Source organism: Schistocerca serialis, chromosome 6 (assembly GCF_023864345.2).
Source record: "Schistocerca serialis cubense isolate TAMUIC-IGC-003099 chromosome 6, iqSchSeri2.2, whole genome shotgun sequence".
NCBI classification, from domain to species: domain Eukaryota; kingdom Metazoa; phylum Arthropoda; class Insecta; order Orthoptera; family Acrididae; genus Schistocerca; species Schistocerca serialis.
This window is the reverse complement of record NC_064643.1, coordinates 580,050,704-580,067,105: the sequence shown is the minus strand read 5'-3', so window position 1 is coordinate 580,067,105 and position 16,402 is coordinate 580,050,704. Positions and strand designations below refer to the sequence as shown.

Genomic DNA, 16,402 nt, shown 5'->3' with positions numbered 1-16,402 from the left:
TGATGGGGTTGCTAAGTGCTATACCACCTACTGCACTCCCCTGACTTAAGCCCTCGTAAGTTCAACTTGATTTCTAAACTGAAGGAAACACTTCATGGCATTCGCTTCAGAACTGCTACAAATTCATCGGCCAATAGACCGCGCCGCGCGAACTGTCAACACAACTGGCACTACTAAGAGTATCCTACTACTTCCACATCGCTGGCAACGCGGTATACACAATGCTGGTGACTACTCTGAAGGTCAGTAAAACTTTGAAACACATGTGTATTTGGTACGAGCTGTAAATAAATAGTTGTCACTATTAAAGTTCCAACCCTCGTATTCAACACAAAACACACATTCCATTATTTTCTTGACAAACGTGGGTTGTGTTTGCTGTGCCTCTTAGACCACTGTTCTGCACCTCCACCACATTCACATAATTCTGATGGGGATTGCATTCCTTGGAATGTGAAACTGCGTGGCAGATTGGGTATTTGCTGCAGTGAAAGTGAAACAGTTTTTCTCCAAAATTACTAAGAACAGGAATTTTTCCCACTTATTGCTGTGCTCCTGACACTCAGTAACAGTTTAAAAATTCATCGTTTTTACCTAAGTTTGAAATTAATATTTTAGTAGGAAATAATAAAACGTATATAACTAGACTTATACAACTGTTATAAAACGTTTTTTGTGTTTAAGCATCTTTGAACAGCCATCAGTGGGCCTTTTTAGTCATTTGTTATTTTGTACAGTATCAGGCTCTGTAACACCTTCTTCACGTTATTGTACAGAATGCCATAGTTATTTTCGTATCACCTGTCCTCGTTTTCAGTCTCATCTGAACTTCCCGGAGAACAATGTTCATGTTACTATTATTGTGTGAAAACAAGATGTTCAAGCTAGTGCTGTCTTGTAAAGTTCGGAAAGGTAATTTGCTGATGTAGTTCTTCAAACAACAGGTGAGCATGCGAATGAGGATAGATGCTACAACAGTAGGCCTGGTCAGCTGTAAAATAATGTGAAGGAGATCCTAGAAAATGAGAAGTACTCACTGATGATGGCAACAAAGGTGCTGAAATATGTTTGGGCACTAAAAAGAAAAGTTGTTTGTGTAATGGGGAGACCTAATTCCTACAATTATATGAAATTGCACTATGTTCTTTTGTATACATGATGAGAAATCCTGTTCTATTATGCACTTGCAACATATAGACATGGTTGGCCTCTTGATGTGAATAAATATGCATTTACGGAATTCGTAACGTGTTCTTACTTCAGAATGGGCCAGCAGCCGAAATCACAGAAGCTGACAGTAAAAAAAATTAATAGTAAGAAATAAAAGGAAACGTTGTCATTTTTATGATACTAAAATACTGTAGGCACAAGTAATAAAAAATAATCGACTGAAATTCACGTTTTTCGTCCTTTGCCTGAATGTAATGAAAAGAAAAGATCGATATTCTTCCCTATCAGTTCTACCTCGAATTCTACTTGCACTAAAGTAGTCAACGGTACGTTATCTTCCTTCACTTTTTACAGGTGGTGATTTTATATGACCCGTCAGATCTAAGCCACATGAATTATCGTCGACTTATGTAATGGTACTTTAAATATGAATGCATCTGTGTTAACGGTAGCCATGTGAAGTAATGGTTGCCTCACATGTACAGCAGTAAACGAAAACTAGTAATGTTCGACACATTTTCAACAGGAATGTATTTTTAGAGAAAATTTCTCTTGTATGCGATGCAACTGGCAAGTGGAGTGCTATTTATCATACAGACTGACTCTCAGTGAATTAGCTTAAGAGCTTTCTTTTGAAGATTTACCTTCGCCCCTATTTTTGCAGCAGACGGAGGTGGTATTTTCTGGAAAATGTAGTCGTTAGCTCTATCCGTTTCTTCTCTTTCCAAAACGTAAGAGAAATACATTTCGGTTAACTTTACCTTTAGTCTATAAAATATTGTGCCTTAGAAACCGGCATCACAAAACCCGAGACATTATTCGAATATCCTCGGTGTTTATCAGTTAAGCAATAACATCTAACTTCAGTGTTTTTCTGTCTGTTGCAGGAACATCGTCTACAATATCAGCCTTCGAGACCTCACAGAATTCACCGAGCAGGTGAGTACTCACTGGTTTCATAAGACGTTCTGTCCGAGAGGCCTTTTATACTTCGGAAAATCTGTTTATTACGGTACTCGACCTCAGTCGGTAAAAACGAAACCCGTACATGATCACTTTATTGTTGCCCCGTTAAGACTCCTTTTTCCCAGGAAATGGTAGAGGCAGCAAATTAAAATTTATGGCAAATACTAATACACCCCTTGGGGGTGTAAAAAGTTTAAAATTTTAAATCAATCCAATCAAAAGATACAGCCATTTATGTTTCATAATTTCGTACGCACAAACTCTCCCATCAAAACTTATAGAACTATCCATATCCATAATGAACTTTTCACAGAACCAGAGTTCTATTTGCACTCATCCGATTTTTATTACATCTTTTGGTGGCAGGGTAACGTCGTCTACTGGATGTTTAATTGAGGATGTAATGCGTCAATTGGGAATTTAGGAACGCTTTGCGCCGTTAGCTGGATGTTTACAACGTGTGGAACTTGACCACGTCATTAATATCCATCCGCGTCGAGTAGAGACAGCTTGAACGCGAGGTATTACGCTCGTGGGGAAACGCCGATAAATAGGCTTGTACAGTGCAAGCTGACGTAAATACTCAGTCAGTACAGACGTAACAGGAAACGTTAACTAACGCGACTAAAGAAAACGAATAGTTACTCGTGACAAGTAGATAACATTCGATTTGTTATTTTACGGCAGTTCAATAGTATCTCACCAGGCCAATGATGTAGATCATGAGAAAATTTCTCTTATTCAGACTGTTTTAGATAACCTAGTGCCTCCTATTTCTGGTAATTAGTCTCCAGTCAACAAAATCGAACAGCACAGTGTTGTGATGGTCCCTACCAACAGTTCATTCAAAACAGAGTTATAAATTAAAAGATTAGTTTTTCTCAGAAGGTAATTGATAATGCGAAGTGTATGGAACGCGTCACAGAATTCAGAAAACATTCAGTGTTGAAATATTTATGTATTTATAGCTAACAGAGAAAGCAGGTGGGAAAGGAGAACTGTATGAAAAAATATTAGAACGGGACCCACAGACATTGCACGAACCACCACAACCAGGTGTCTGTATAACTTACACATGTTACTGGGGCGATCTCTGTTTATATATATTGTGAAAGCCAAGATCGCTGGATTTGGGGGTCTTTATTACAATTCGTAGTTTCAACAGAATCGTGCTGTCATGTTCATATTGCCACTACACTTTGCGTATACGTTCACGTACATGTCTCGTCAAAATTTTGAGCACAAAGTGTAAATACACTAAAAAACACGTGATTTGTCATTTATAAAACAGAATGCTTCCTGATGGGTCACAAATGAATAAAAGGCAAAAGTACAACATTTACAGCACCGAAACTACATGCCATGTCGACGACCTCACGTTTTCTATATGCAAATTGTAAAGCCAGTCTGAAAATGACAGCACTATTCTGCCGAAACTAGTAATTGGAGGAAAGGCCTTAAAATCAAGCGATCTTGGCTTTCAGGGCTGTCTGTGTTGAAGATCTCATCCGCCCATGAAATGACACTGTTGCACACTGCATTTGTTTTCAACTGGCGATTGTAACCTTCATCACGTCCCGATATAATTGAGTGGAGGGTGAATTTCAGCAGCAAAACTCTAACGTTTCGTAAAGGATTCTTGTCACTTCTATAGAGATGTTCGTAGCTTCCTGTTAAATTTAGTTCATGGCGGACAGTTTGTATGAAAGAAACTTGCGAGTTCGTACTTGAGGTGCTGCTTCGGGATTCAGAGAGTGTTAAAACTGGAGTATATGACGATTTAATGTACTGCTATTGCAACTTCACGTATTGTTCCAAATACTTACGACAGTTATGAGAAAAATTCACAGCTCGGTAATGGCAAAGTTTGATTTTATAGATAAAAAACGCACTTTTTTCAAGTAATCTCTTTTTGAGCCACTGCACTGTGTCCAACTATTTTTCAGTGAGTAGATTCAATCTTTGAATTAACATCCTGCGAGACCTGAAAAAAAAACATTTACGATTGCCACAATGTGTTCAAATAATGTAAAATATTTTCCAGACACAAACATTGTACACCTGGTGTGCTTAGATCCGGTGAACATAGTAGCTGGCTTCCTATCGGCAAAGGACCTTTTGTAGTAGTATTTTGATTGTTCGGTATGAAATACTGTATAATTTTTGTACGATGCTGTTTCATTTTCTTAAGAGGTAATCAAAAAACGTAATTCATATTTTACCATAGGATGCACTAGCCGCAAACATTCCGTAGGTGAAATCGACACAGGTGAAACAAATCAGGACGGCTCTTTTTAAAACGTTAAAACTTCTGAGGAGTACTTTTGATGAACTTTCGACAGTTGCGGTTATTACCACCCACAAAACTTTTTTATGGGTAATTGTTAATGCAAACAGTACTGTACTCTTTCTCGTGGTACGTCTTCGGTCAGCTATGTCATAAGCCTTTAATCGCCTGCCGTCGAATATCAAATTACTTTCTCGATATTTGGGTGTATAGCTGCAAGTTTGAGACGTCCTTCACGCGGGTTCTTTTGACCAGAAGCACGCCCATGTCTGGTTTCAGCCTCCCATTTATTAACCGTCGATAATTAAAAAGCACACTGCTTACGCACTGTCTTTAACTTTGAATGAATTTGAGCTGGGTGTAAACCGTCCAAAACAAATAAAATTATAATGGTATGATTTCCAATCCACCCAACTGAAGCTGCAATACAACTACTTTGAAATGCTGTTCAAAAGAAACAGTTCTTGATACCTAGTAGCTATTATACTAACCTTACTTACCAACATTTACTAAAGCAACGGAAAAAGTGTTAATATCAACGCCATCTTTATGGCAGCATTGTCAATGCTGTATATTTTTATGACGACAGTGTCTTAAACCTGCAGGTGAATGTTACCTCTACCGCGTCGTAATACAATAAACGAGTAGTATGATATATGTACTTCCTTTCCCGTGATGGTATTTCGCAACAATACGTCCTAATAAAGCTGAATTTTTTTGAGTGCTATCAAGTGTTTCTAGATTATATAAAAAGTGTGTGTCTTTCTTATTGCTTCTAAATCATCAGAAAATCTTAAAAAATTAAAAGGTTTTAAAATTTCATTAGATCACGTTGCTTCTTTTGTTATCTGTACTCTGTAGTCCATTTACACAGTTTGTAGCACTACTATTACTTCGCCACCCACTACGTTACAAACTAATGGTGGACGAAATAAGTAGTGGTAGTGGAACAAACAGAGTGAAGAACAGCTATGAATCTGATACTGAAGCAAACGTTCTCATCCAGGTCGTAACTTGTAAGAGAGTGCTTTGTGTACTATACCCTGTATTTAGGTGGTCATTTTAGCACCGTTCTAGTGGAAAAAACAAGGGGTAGTTATAGTTAAGAACCGGTACGTATGGAGTTCTCTCTTGCGCAGTTCATTGCGCATGTCTCTTCTACTCAGGTAAAAGATGAAAAACAAATAATATAGCAACCAAATTTCCCGTAAAACCAGATGTTTCTGCCTACCTTGATCCCTCTCAATATTCTCCCCTTGTCCCTCCCACCTCTCTCTCTCTCTCTCTCTCTCTCTCTCTCTCTATCTCTCTATCTCTCTCTATCTCTCTCTCTCCCCTCTCCCCGACCCATCTCCCGCCATTCCGACTGCTGCTTCACCCGAAGCAAATATCAAACTATGTGGGGCAATATTCCTGAGCGGCGGAGCATATTGCATTGCAGCTAAACACGTCGATCCCCCGGCAGCCCTCCCCTACAGCCGAAAACAAACATTTGTTCCATGTGCTTTAAGGAAACCAAAGGCCTCTGCGGTTTCGGCTATCGTTCTCTCTCTGTGTACTTCACAAAACAAGTGGTCTCTAAGCCGTATTGGAAGGCTGGGAGAATCGAGGGCTTACGTGTTCGCTGGTCCGTGGCTTTGTCCACAAATGCTGTGTCCGGCTCAGAAACGTATTGGCCCTTAAAATACATCGATTATCGTTCCAGAAAGGTACATCCTTACAAACCTAGCGTTCAGTTGTCCAGAATAATACATACCGACCAACACTGAACTGGTCACAGACATATACTTTTTTTGATAATATATACTGCACTGGAGGAAGTTAATAATAGCAAGTGGCAAAGTGTTAATGAGACTGTTGCTGCTTAGAAAGAGGCAGCAGCGGTCTATTACTAACAGTCTGCTACTTACTGATTATCCGCTTCCTTCACGATAGTAGTAACCTGACTACAGCTGACTAGAAAGTGTCAAATGAACTGGGAATTAAATATCTAAAGAATCTCGCAAACATTGTGCAACAACAGTTCAAAAATTATATACTGTCAGTACAACGCTTCGTGCAGAAAGTATTATATCTGTTCTGAGCAGTAGCAGCTTCGATTCAAAAACCTAAGAATTAAATTGTAAATTTAATTCAACCGAAATCATTGGAGCGTTACTTGCAATGTATATAGCGCCGTTATTCGTGTTAGAATTTGAATAATTTTTGTTGTTTTTTTCTCTTTCGATTTCTAATGTATTTTTAACTTAATATCGCTTCCATTGTAATTGCTGAAAACAATAACTGCTGTTTGTAATATGGAATGTGTTTTGTAATCTACATGAAAAGCTGTAAAATGAACGACCTTTTACAAAATGTAAAGCAGTAGGTCTCTAAATGAGCAATAAATCAAATCAAATCATTACATATGATAGAAGTAGTTAAGGTAGACACAGGAACTTGTTATCGATTCCAAGATTAAAGACATTTCCTCAGAATGAAAGTGAGATAGCAAGCAGAAGGAAAACAGTAATATGGGAGACTCAGGCTTGCGTGTCTGGCACACTGAGCGCAGGTCATAGAAGTTCGTCGTCCTCAAACTGTGACAGTAAAAGTACCAATGAGGATTTCATATCCGGATCGTTTTTGTTTTAGCCCGTAGCGCTGTCTGTTGAACGGTTACAACGCACGCTGTCTCTCTAGAGAATATTTTAATACTGAGCCGAGGGATAGCAACAGAGCGAGACTAAAGGTCATGCCAGATCGTGAGAACTGTGCAGGGGAAGGAAGACCTCACTCGGGGCCCGCAAAACGCCGACTCGCTGCAACCAACTCGTAAATTATGCTCGCAGTGCGACAGAAGAATAGCGCTAATTCATCACGGTGTCATTCCGTGGCGCATTCGTCACAGCCGAAGCAGAACAGCGTTATTAATCGCAACCCGGTTCCTTAAAACTGCTGCGTGCGAACCCCCTTGCATGATGTAGTGCGCGGGTAGGCCCATCCATTACAGTTCAAGCCGAACGCCGCTTTCTCTCGCAGAGAGCTCTGAACCTGTCCCTATTTGGAGGCGGTTTCTGCTCCGTTACATATCCTAAGCGGGGAAAACCGAGTCTTACGACTCATAATAGGCCATTACTTACGCTTGTAGGCCACGCCTCCAATAAAAACTTCTTTGGCACCAAAACAGTGCAAGGAAAATTAAACGTACAGGCTGATTATAACCAAACTTTCGCTACTTGAGAGGGCTCCCACGAAAAGCATGTGATCGTAGGGCACTGAAACAGTGTTGCAACATTTATAGGGACATGTGAATGGGAAGTAACTAACAGACCGTTGAAAGAACCACATTGTAATTGCCAAATGAGAGAATTCAAATGTGGTTATATTGGTGATTACATAGTTTGGAAATATCGGACAATGATTCGGTTTTCCACATATGTACCAGGTGATCAAAAAGTCAGTATAAATTTGAAAACTTAATAAACCACGGAATATTGTAGATAGAGAGGTAAAAATTGACACACATGCTTGGAATGACATGCGGTTCTATTAGAACAAAAAGAAAAAAAAGTTCACAAAATGTCCGACATTGCCAGTCGTTTGGTGATGATCGTGTGCTCAGCCGCCACTTTGGTCATGCTAGGCCTCCCAGGTCCCCAGACCTCAGTCCGTGCGATTATTGGCTTTGGGGTTACCTGAAGTCGCAAGTGTATCGTGATCGACCGACGTCTCTAGGGATGCTGAAAAACAACATCCGACGCCAATGCCTCACCATAACTCCGGACATGCTCTACAGCGCTGTTCACAACATTATTCCTCGACTACAGCTATTGTTGAGGAATGATGGTGGACATATTGAGCATTTCATGTAAAGAGCATCATCTTTGCTTTGTCTTACTTTGTTATGCTTATTATTGTTATTCTGATCAGATGAACCGCTACCTGTCGGACATTTTTGAACTTTTGTAATTTTTTTTCGGTTCTAATAAAACCCTATGTCATTCGAAGCATGTGTGTCAATTTGTACCTCTCTATCTACATTATTCCGTGATTTATTCAGTTTTCAAATTTATACTGACTTTTTGATCACCCGGTATTACGGAATAACCAAGTGATGTCACGGGCAATATGAGCTGGAGCTGCATCGTGTATCAAAGCAACTGAGTTCAAGGCACTTCTCTCCCGTAAAGGAGAGATCACGTGTTGGTGAAGCAGATTACAGTAAGACATGCCGTTCACGCTGCATGTGCTTGGTCCTTGAGGTCCGAGTTCGTCAAAGAAAAAGGGACAAATCATGAACGGTGTAGAAAAGACACGCCACACAGTGACTTGTTCACTATTCAAGGAAACTTCATGAAAATTCCTTGGCGGTGACGATCCCAGAGTCCGACAATTCTGAGTGTTCATTGCCCTAGCGAGCGTAAAGTGTGCATTATCACTCCACAGAATGTTTCAGGGCCACTTGTCATGAACTTCAACCCTTACAAGAAACACAAGAGCAAAGTCTACTCGAAAGCCACGTTGCAAATGGTGGTGAATACGGACACCTTTTCACAGTTGTTCGCGGCACTTTTCGAACGGTGGACCGTAGACGTTCAGTGTCGTGACACGACTGGTTCACTGCTAGAAAATCGCCAACTGCGTCCAGTATTCTTAGCCATGGCAACACTAGCTTCTTACAATTTGTGGCGCAAATGGCCGTCGACCTCTCCCAGGAGCGAACCGAATTATTGGCCGATCGTTCGGAACTGAGTACATTTACGTTATAGGATTAATCTGCAATTCACAATTAAATGCCTGGCAGAGGTTTCGTCAAACTACCTTCAACTATTTTTCTACCGTTTCACTCTCGAACAGCGCACGAAAAAAAAAATCACAAAAATTTTACCATGCAAGCTCTGATTTATCTTATTTTATCGTGCTTGTCGTGTCTCCATACGTAGGTAGGCACCAACAAAATTTTTCACACTCTCAGGAGAAAGTTGGTTACTGAAATTTCACGAGAACACCTGCCACAACTTAAAACGACGTTATTTTAATGATTGCCAACCCAATGCGCGTATTATACCTTTGGCAACACAAAACGAGATTGCCTTCTTGCACTTTTCCGGTGTCGTCCGTCATTTGTAGCTAATGAGAATCCCACACCCCCCAGCAGTATTGCAGAAGAGGGCGTACGAGCGTAATGTAAGCAGTATCTTCAGTAGACCTGCTGCATTTTCCATGTGTTCTGCCAATAAATAGCAGTCTTTGGTTTGATTTCCCGTAACTTTATCTATGTTTCCGAATTTCAGTTATTCGCAATGGTAATCTCTAGGTATTTAGCTGAATTGATAGCGTTCAGATGTTTATGCTTTAATGTGTAACCGTATTTAGCAGATTCCTTTTACTACTCATGTGGACGACTTGACGTCTTTCATTATTTAGAGTCAATACCACTTTTCGCTCCATACAGATATAACCATGTGAATAACCAGATTTAAACCACCTCACGTGGAAATTAAAATATATTTCTTTCAATGGTTTATTCGTCGTTTCTCTTCCGTATGTCCTTACAAATGTTCCAACAAAGTTCGTTGTAGTACGATCACACTTTTTTCGTGCGCTACTTTCATCAAGCAGCGAAATCTAAATCATAACAACCCTGTACGTAGCTGTTCCTTCTCTTTTTTCCCCTCTTTAACAGTGGTAAACCTAACATTTTAACCGAGCGAGGTGGCGCAGTAGTTAGCACACTGGACTCGCATTCGGGAGGACGACGGTTCAATCCCGTCTCCGGCCATCCTGATTTAGGTTTTCCGTGATTTCCCTAAATCGCTTCAGGCAAATGCCGGGATGGTTCCTTTGAAAGGGCACGGCCGATTTCCTTCCCCATCCTTCCCTCACCCGAGCTTGCGCTCCGTCTCTAATGACCTCGTTGTCGACGGGACGTTAAACACTAATATCCTCCTCCTCCTAACATTTTAATTATCACCTCGAAGAAACTTGGTGGTGGTGTTATCCTCCTCTACCTATTCACCTTTCAATGATGAGAGGCCGGCCGAAGTGGCCGTGCGGTTAAAGGCGCTGCAGTCTGGAACCGCAAGACCGCTACGGTCGCAGGTTCGAATCCTGCCTCGGGCATGGATGTTTGTGATGTCCTTAGGTTAGTTAGGTTTAACTAGTTCTAAGTTCTAGGGGACTAATGACCTCAGCAGTTGAGTCCCATAGTGCTCAGAGCCATTTGAACCATTTTTGAATGATGAGAGACATTTCCCCAACGGTAGATAATTCGTCGGAGTTTTCTGATGTAAAAGTCTGCACCTTGGATGTTCAGAAAGAGTTACACCTCGAAAATCGCCTCGTCATTATTTTGGAAATGCCTTCTACGCAATGACTTCTTCAGCCTAGGAAAGAGGAAGAAATCACTGGGTGCCTTGTCAGGAGAATACGTGAGGTTGAGGCGATATTTGGTATCCCAAAGAAGTTATTGCGCAGCTTTCCGGCGACACTCCGTCTTGAAAGTATTCTAAAAATTCGTTACGAGAATTCGGTAATATGCTGCTGTGACGCTTCTGTCTCTTACCAGCAGTCCGCAGCTCGTGGTCGTGTTGTAGCGTTCTCGCTTCCCGCGCCCGGGTTCCCGGGTTCGATTCCCGGCAGGGTCAGGGATTTTCTCTGCCTCGTGATGACTGGGTGTTGTGTGATGACCTTAGGTTAGTTAGGTTTAAGTAGTTCTAAGTTCTAGGGGACTGATTGATGACCATAGCTGTTAAATCCCATAGTGCTCAGAGCCATTTGAACCATTTTTTTTTCTTACCAGCATAAACTTCGGTTACACGATAAATCAATGATATCTAAAGGCCGTAAATTCAATTAAATACCTAGGAAGTACAATTACAAACGTGTTAAATTGGGAAGAACACATAGAACACGCAGTGGGGAAGGTGAACCAAACATCAGATTTTTCTGGGAGAACTCTTAGAAGATGAAACAGATTTACTGAAGGGACTGCCTACACTACACTTGTCCGTCCTCTTTTGGAGTGCTACTGTGCGCCGTGGGTATCCTTACCAGATGAGATTAACAGCGTAAGCAGAGAAAGTTCAACGAAGGGCAGTGCTTCTTTTATTATCGAGAAGTAGGGGAGAGTGTGTCACGCCCATGATACGAGATTTCGGCTGGACATCTTTAAAACAAAGGCATTTGTCGTTGCGGAGAGATGTTCTCGCGATATTTCAACCACCGACTTTCTTCTCCCGGGTTCGAAAATATTTTGTTGAAGCCAACGTACACAGGGAGAAACGATCATCATAATCAAATGAGGGAAATCAGAGCTCGCACGGGAAGATATAACTGTTCATTTTTTCCACGTACTATTCGAGAGTGCAATAACAGAGAATTATTGTAAAGATGGTTCGGTGAACCCACTGCCAGGAACTTAAATGTGATTTGCAGAGTAGTTATGTAGATGTAGATTGTTTTAACACTCCATGGAAATCGCATAAAACAGCCTAACCTTGCCGAATATGGTTGGGGCTTCGCCTTGACGTCGGTGGTGAATCCACGTGTTTCCTCTGATTTTCTTAGTGCGTTGTCTCGGGGCCGTAGCGATCATCGGTAACACAAATACCGGCCGTCGTGGAAGCCTGCATTCGATGAGAAAATCGATAATTTTGGGACGATGTGCCATACGCTATGCATTGTACGGTAGCGATGGGAAAAACCGACCGCTTAAAACTGATAACGGTATTTTAGTTTTGAATAACCGGTATTTTTCGGTATTTATTTGTTCTCGGGTGTTAAAGATTTTTTTCATTTTTTACTAACAACCGTGTAAAAAATCGAAATATCAAATAGCCGTTGCAGCAGTGTTAAATTGTTTGATTTTCCAATAAACCTTTTTAAAAAACAATTTTTATTCGTAAAATTTTCTTAGCTTTGAAATATTGCATTATTAAAAAAATGGGAAAAGCGATCAGTGCTATTTTAAAAACATTGCTGACAGAAACGGGCATCAAACATATGGCATAAAGTACCCGTTACCGCCGGCCGTTGTGGCCGAGCGGTTCTAGGCGCTTCATTCCGAAACCGCGCTGCTGCTACGGTCGCAGGTTCGAATCCTGCCTCGGGCATGGATATGTGTGACGTCCTTAGGTTAGTTAGGTTCAAGTAGTTCTAAGTTCTAGGGGACTGATGACCTCAGATGTTAAGTCCCATAGTGCTCAGAGCCATTTTTGAACCTAGTCTGCAAGGATTTTAAGATGCGCGGTGCCAATGAAGTACAGTGCTCTATTCCCATTAAAAGATTAAGAACGGGAGGACCCACAGCAAACTTGCGACATCATATTAGGAGGAATCTCATAACTTAACAATTCACTCATAGTTTACAATAAAAACTGGAAGTAGTTGATCTGTTGCCTGTGAATGCGTAATACGCCTTTTTATGCTTGTAGCACTTTAAAACGGACAAGTTAACATGAAAAATTGAGTTCTTAAACCTCAGTTTGCACCGTTTAGCTCTGACTATTAGTAATACCCAAATAGTTGTATGAACCTCGATTACAACATTATTTTAGCACAATTTTAAAAAATTAGAATCAACAGAAGAATACTGGTGACTTTTTGTAGTACTCAGCCATTTATAGCTTTGCGAGAAAAGCAGCAGACGTTGGATGGACTAAGTTTTCTTTTTATTTGCCGATTTAATTTAATATTTTGATTCTGCGTTTCTTGAAACTGAGCGAGTCAAAATTTTCCGTCTTTTTCCGATTTCTACATTTATTACTGGAAATAATTGGAATAAAGAAACCGAAAAGCGGTTATTTCAGAAACCGGTTATTTTGAGCGCTTTTAACACTCAGGTTAAACAGTTGTTGTAGATAACCGCCATCCCTAATGTATTGTAGCTGTACGAAGTATGCCGGCCGGAGTGGCCGAGCGGTTCTAGGCGCTTCAGTTCGGAATCGCGCTGCTGCTACGGTCGCAGGTTCGAATCCTGCCTCGGGCACGGATGTGTGTCACGTCCTTAGGTTAGTTAGGTTTAAGTAGTTTACGTTCTAGGGGACTGATGACCTCAGAAGTTAAGTCCCATAGTGCTCAGAGCCATCTGAACCATCTCTACGAAGTATGTGTGGAGGAGTAGATGTAGAGGAGAAAGGAGGTTGTGCCCGGATGGAGGTAGGCAGGAAAATAAGACAGCAGAGGGCTCTTGCTCTCACGCAAGCGAGGTGCGTAATTGTTTAAAACCGCCCCCCCCCCCTTCCGACCAGACGCGTGACTTGGTGGCTCGATCCCCCCGCAGTTGACACGTCCAGGTATCGCTGTCTGCGGAAAGGCGGCCAGCCCACGCACACGCGACGACACACTACTGAGGGCAGCGGGTCACGCGACACGCGAACGCAGCCCCAGGAGTGGCTGACGGCTGACGGCTGGTGGCTGCAGGGACGTTGCGTGCCGCGCGCCCGCTGGGGGCTTCCCCTGGCCACTCGGGGGACTCCCAGGGTAGCTGCCGCACGCCGCCCGAGACTCACAGATTTCTCCAGAACTACGATAGACATTTACCTCAGGATGTAGCTGTCTACCCACAGCGAAGGGGGCGTCGTAAAAAGGAGTCATCGTAGAAACAGTGTAAAATGTTTTCTGTAAAATGTAAGCTTTCACGGCTGGAATTGTCACAATTAACAAAATACTCCGAGCTGTTATGCCGTGGTCGAAGGGATATCACTTTAGAACCCAACGTTTAGTCCCCATCTGCGGAGGACATTTTCAAGGGGGATCTTAGCTTAGTTGATCGTCCGATTCACACCCTGGTTACAGCAAAATTCCACTGCTGCGAGCTCCCGCGCAGTGGCGTGACGTCATACGTTGCTCCCGTATTCATAACATGTGACGTCACGCTGCTGCACGGACGCTCGCGGAAGCGGAATTTTGCTGTATTCAGTAGCGAGCCTGGGTGAAATCGGACGTTCAACTAAGCTATGATCACCCTTTAAAATGTCCTCCGAGATGGGGACGAAACGTCGGGCTCTAAAGTGAAATTCCTTCGGCCACAGCATAATAGCTCGGAAAATTTCACTAGAAATGTTTTCAGTTAGACAACTTTTTGAATTTGACCTGATCATGGAGCTGTTTTCTTTGTTGTTGTCAACAGTCCGACGAGTGCACTGATGCTCTTCTCCACGCTAGTGCCTCTTATGAACGTATTAGCATATCTGCATAACCCTTGCAATCTACAGCAGTTTGGATTTGATTTGTATAATGAAAAACTGCGCCGGCCGCTGTGGCCGAGCAGTTCTAGGCGCTTCATTCTGGAACCGCGCGACCGCTACGGTCGCAGGTTCGAATCCTGCCTCGGGCATGGATGTGTGTGATGTCTTTAGGTTAGCTAGGTTTAAGTAGTTCTAAATCTATGGGACTGATGACCTCAGATGTTAAGTCCTACAGTGCTTAGAGCCATTTGAACCATTTGGTACAATGTTCGAGCCGCTCCTCATAAGCCACACACTTTTGTAGATTCTTGTGACAATCCAATGGAAGGGTTTGGGTTTGGCGAATGCCTGAAGAACATTAGCTACTGTCACGTGTAGTGTCAACAGTGAGATATGAAGGAGGCCAGATACGGAATGGGACTGTTTTCCGTGGTTATGGTGCAGTTCCCGTACTGCGCTTAAGAATGTGTTAAATACGAATGGAAAGGAATACAGTTTACAGAACTGTACACAGCAGAGGAACAGTCAGCAGACGGTGATTGTATCAGCGTGACAATGTTCTCTGTCATTTAGCAGCTTCTGCGAGCCAATGGTTGGTGGATAATAATACCACTGAAGTGGACTGGTCTGTCCAAAGTCCCGACCCGAACCCAATGGAACCCCTCTGGTTTGAGTTACAACGCTGACATCGCTCTACACCCCATCGTCAAACGTCACAGCCTGCTTTGGTTTCGCACCTTTAGGAAAAATGGGTTCCATTCATCCGCAGACATGACACCTCACTGAAAGGGTGCTGAGCTGAATTCAACCCGTTCTGAAGGTGAAGGTTGACGCAAAACTTATTAGTGTCCACCACTTGTTATCCGGAAACGTTTGATAACGTAGAGTATATTTAGAGCCACCTGCCGGTCCTTGCACCAGGTGCTAATTATCCGCGATGCGGAGAAGCGCGAACTAGGCTACCACCCGACAGCTGTTCCTGCTGTCACCTCTGCAAGAGGCGCCCTGTTTCCGCCGCGCATGCGCTGTATACAGATCAGGCGACAGAGGCGAGCTAGAACGGCAGGTGCGAGTCGCCTCCGGGCGTGCCTTGTTTACACTGCTGTCCCGGGCGGGGCACGCGCGCCCCGTGCTGTTGTGTCTGCGGACAGTCGGACGAAAAGCGAGCGAGGCTCTGTGTGCTGGGGCTGCGGCAGCGGCCTGGGACGGTGCGAGGGAGGCGGCGACGCGCACCATTGTGCACGCGAAGCGGCCCGTATTTCTTGCACCTCCATTTCCAGCGCGCCCGGCCAGTAGAGGAGATACTACCAGTGCTACATCCATTCAGGCACTTCTCTAGCACGATACGTCGCCTCGCTTCTTTTTCCCTCACTTTCCCCCACCTTTTTTTCCCCCTTCCTTTCCTTTCGCCTCTTCGGCGCCCTCTCCCGGTCTTCCGGCGAATAGGAGGCCGCAGGTTCTGCAGCCGGGGCGGCCGACAGGGGCGTTAAGGATCGAATGGTGGTTCCAGAGCGCATCCAAAAACTGGCGCTCAACCGTACCTGGCCCTGCGACTTGGCGTAAGGTGTCTCAGCAACATTCCTTCATTGAGTTTTTGGAATTTGAACCCATTTTCTCCCCAACTTTTCATGCGTTCTGCCTAAAAGTAAGCACCTAAAAAAGAAATCTCAATTTTTCATCAGTTAATTCTTTTCATTATTTTGTCCTTGTAGAAAAGTTTCTTCTAAATATTTGTTAGGGACTGTACTATATTATTGTATTGCACGGTACATTACTTGATAATTGGTTTCTAAAAAAGCGATGCCAC

The 16,402-nt window shown here is 42.7% G+C and overlaps 1 protein-coding gene across 1 annotated transcript in view; it reads left to right on the top strand.

Moving 5' to 3' along the window:
• Window positions 1-16,402, top strand: part of LOC126484996 (semaphorin-1A) — a 348,769-nt gene that overhangs the window by 80,354 nt on the left and 252,013 nt on the right. Inside the window, exon 3 of the mRNA XM_050108602.1 lies at window positions 2,058-2,109. Coding sequence (XP_049964559.1) covers window positions 2,058-2,109 — 52 coding nt within the window. The remainder of the gene's footprint in view (window positions 1-2,057; window positions 2,110-16,402) is intronic.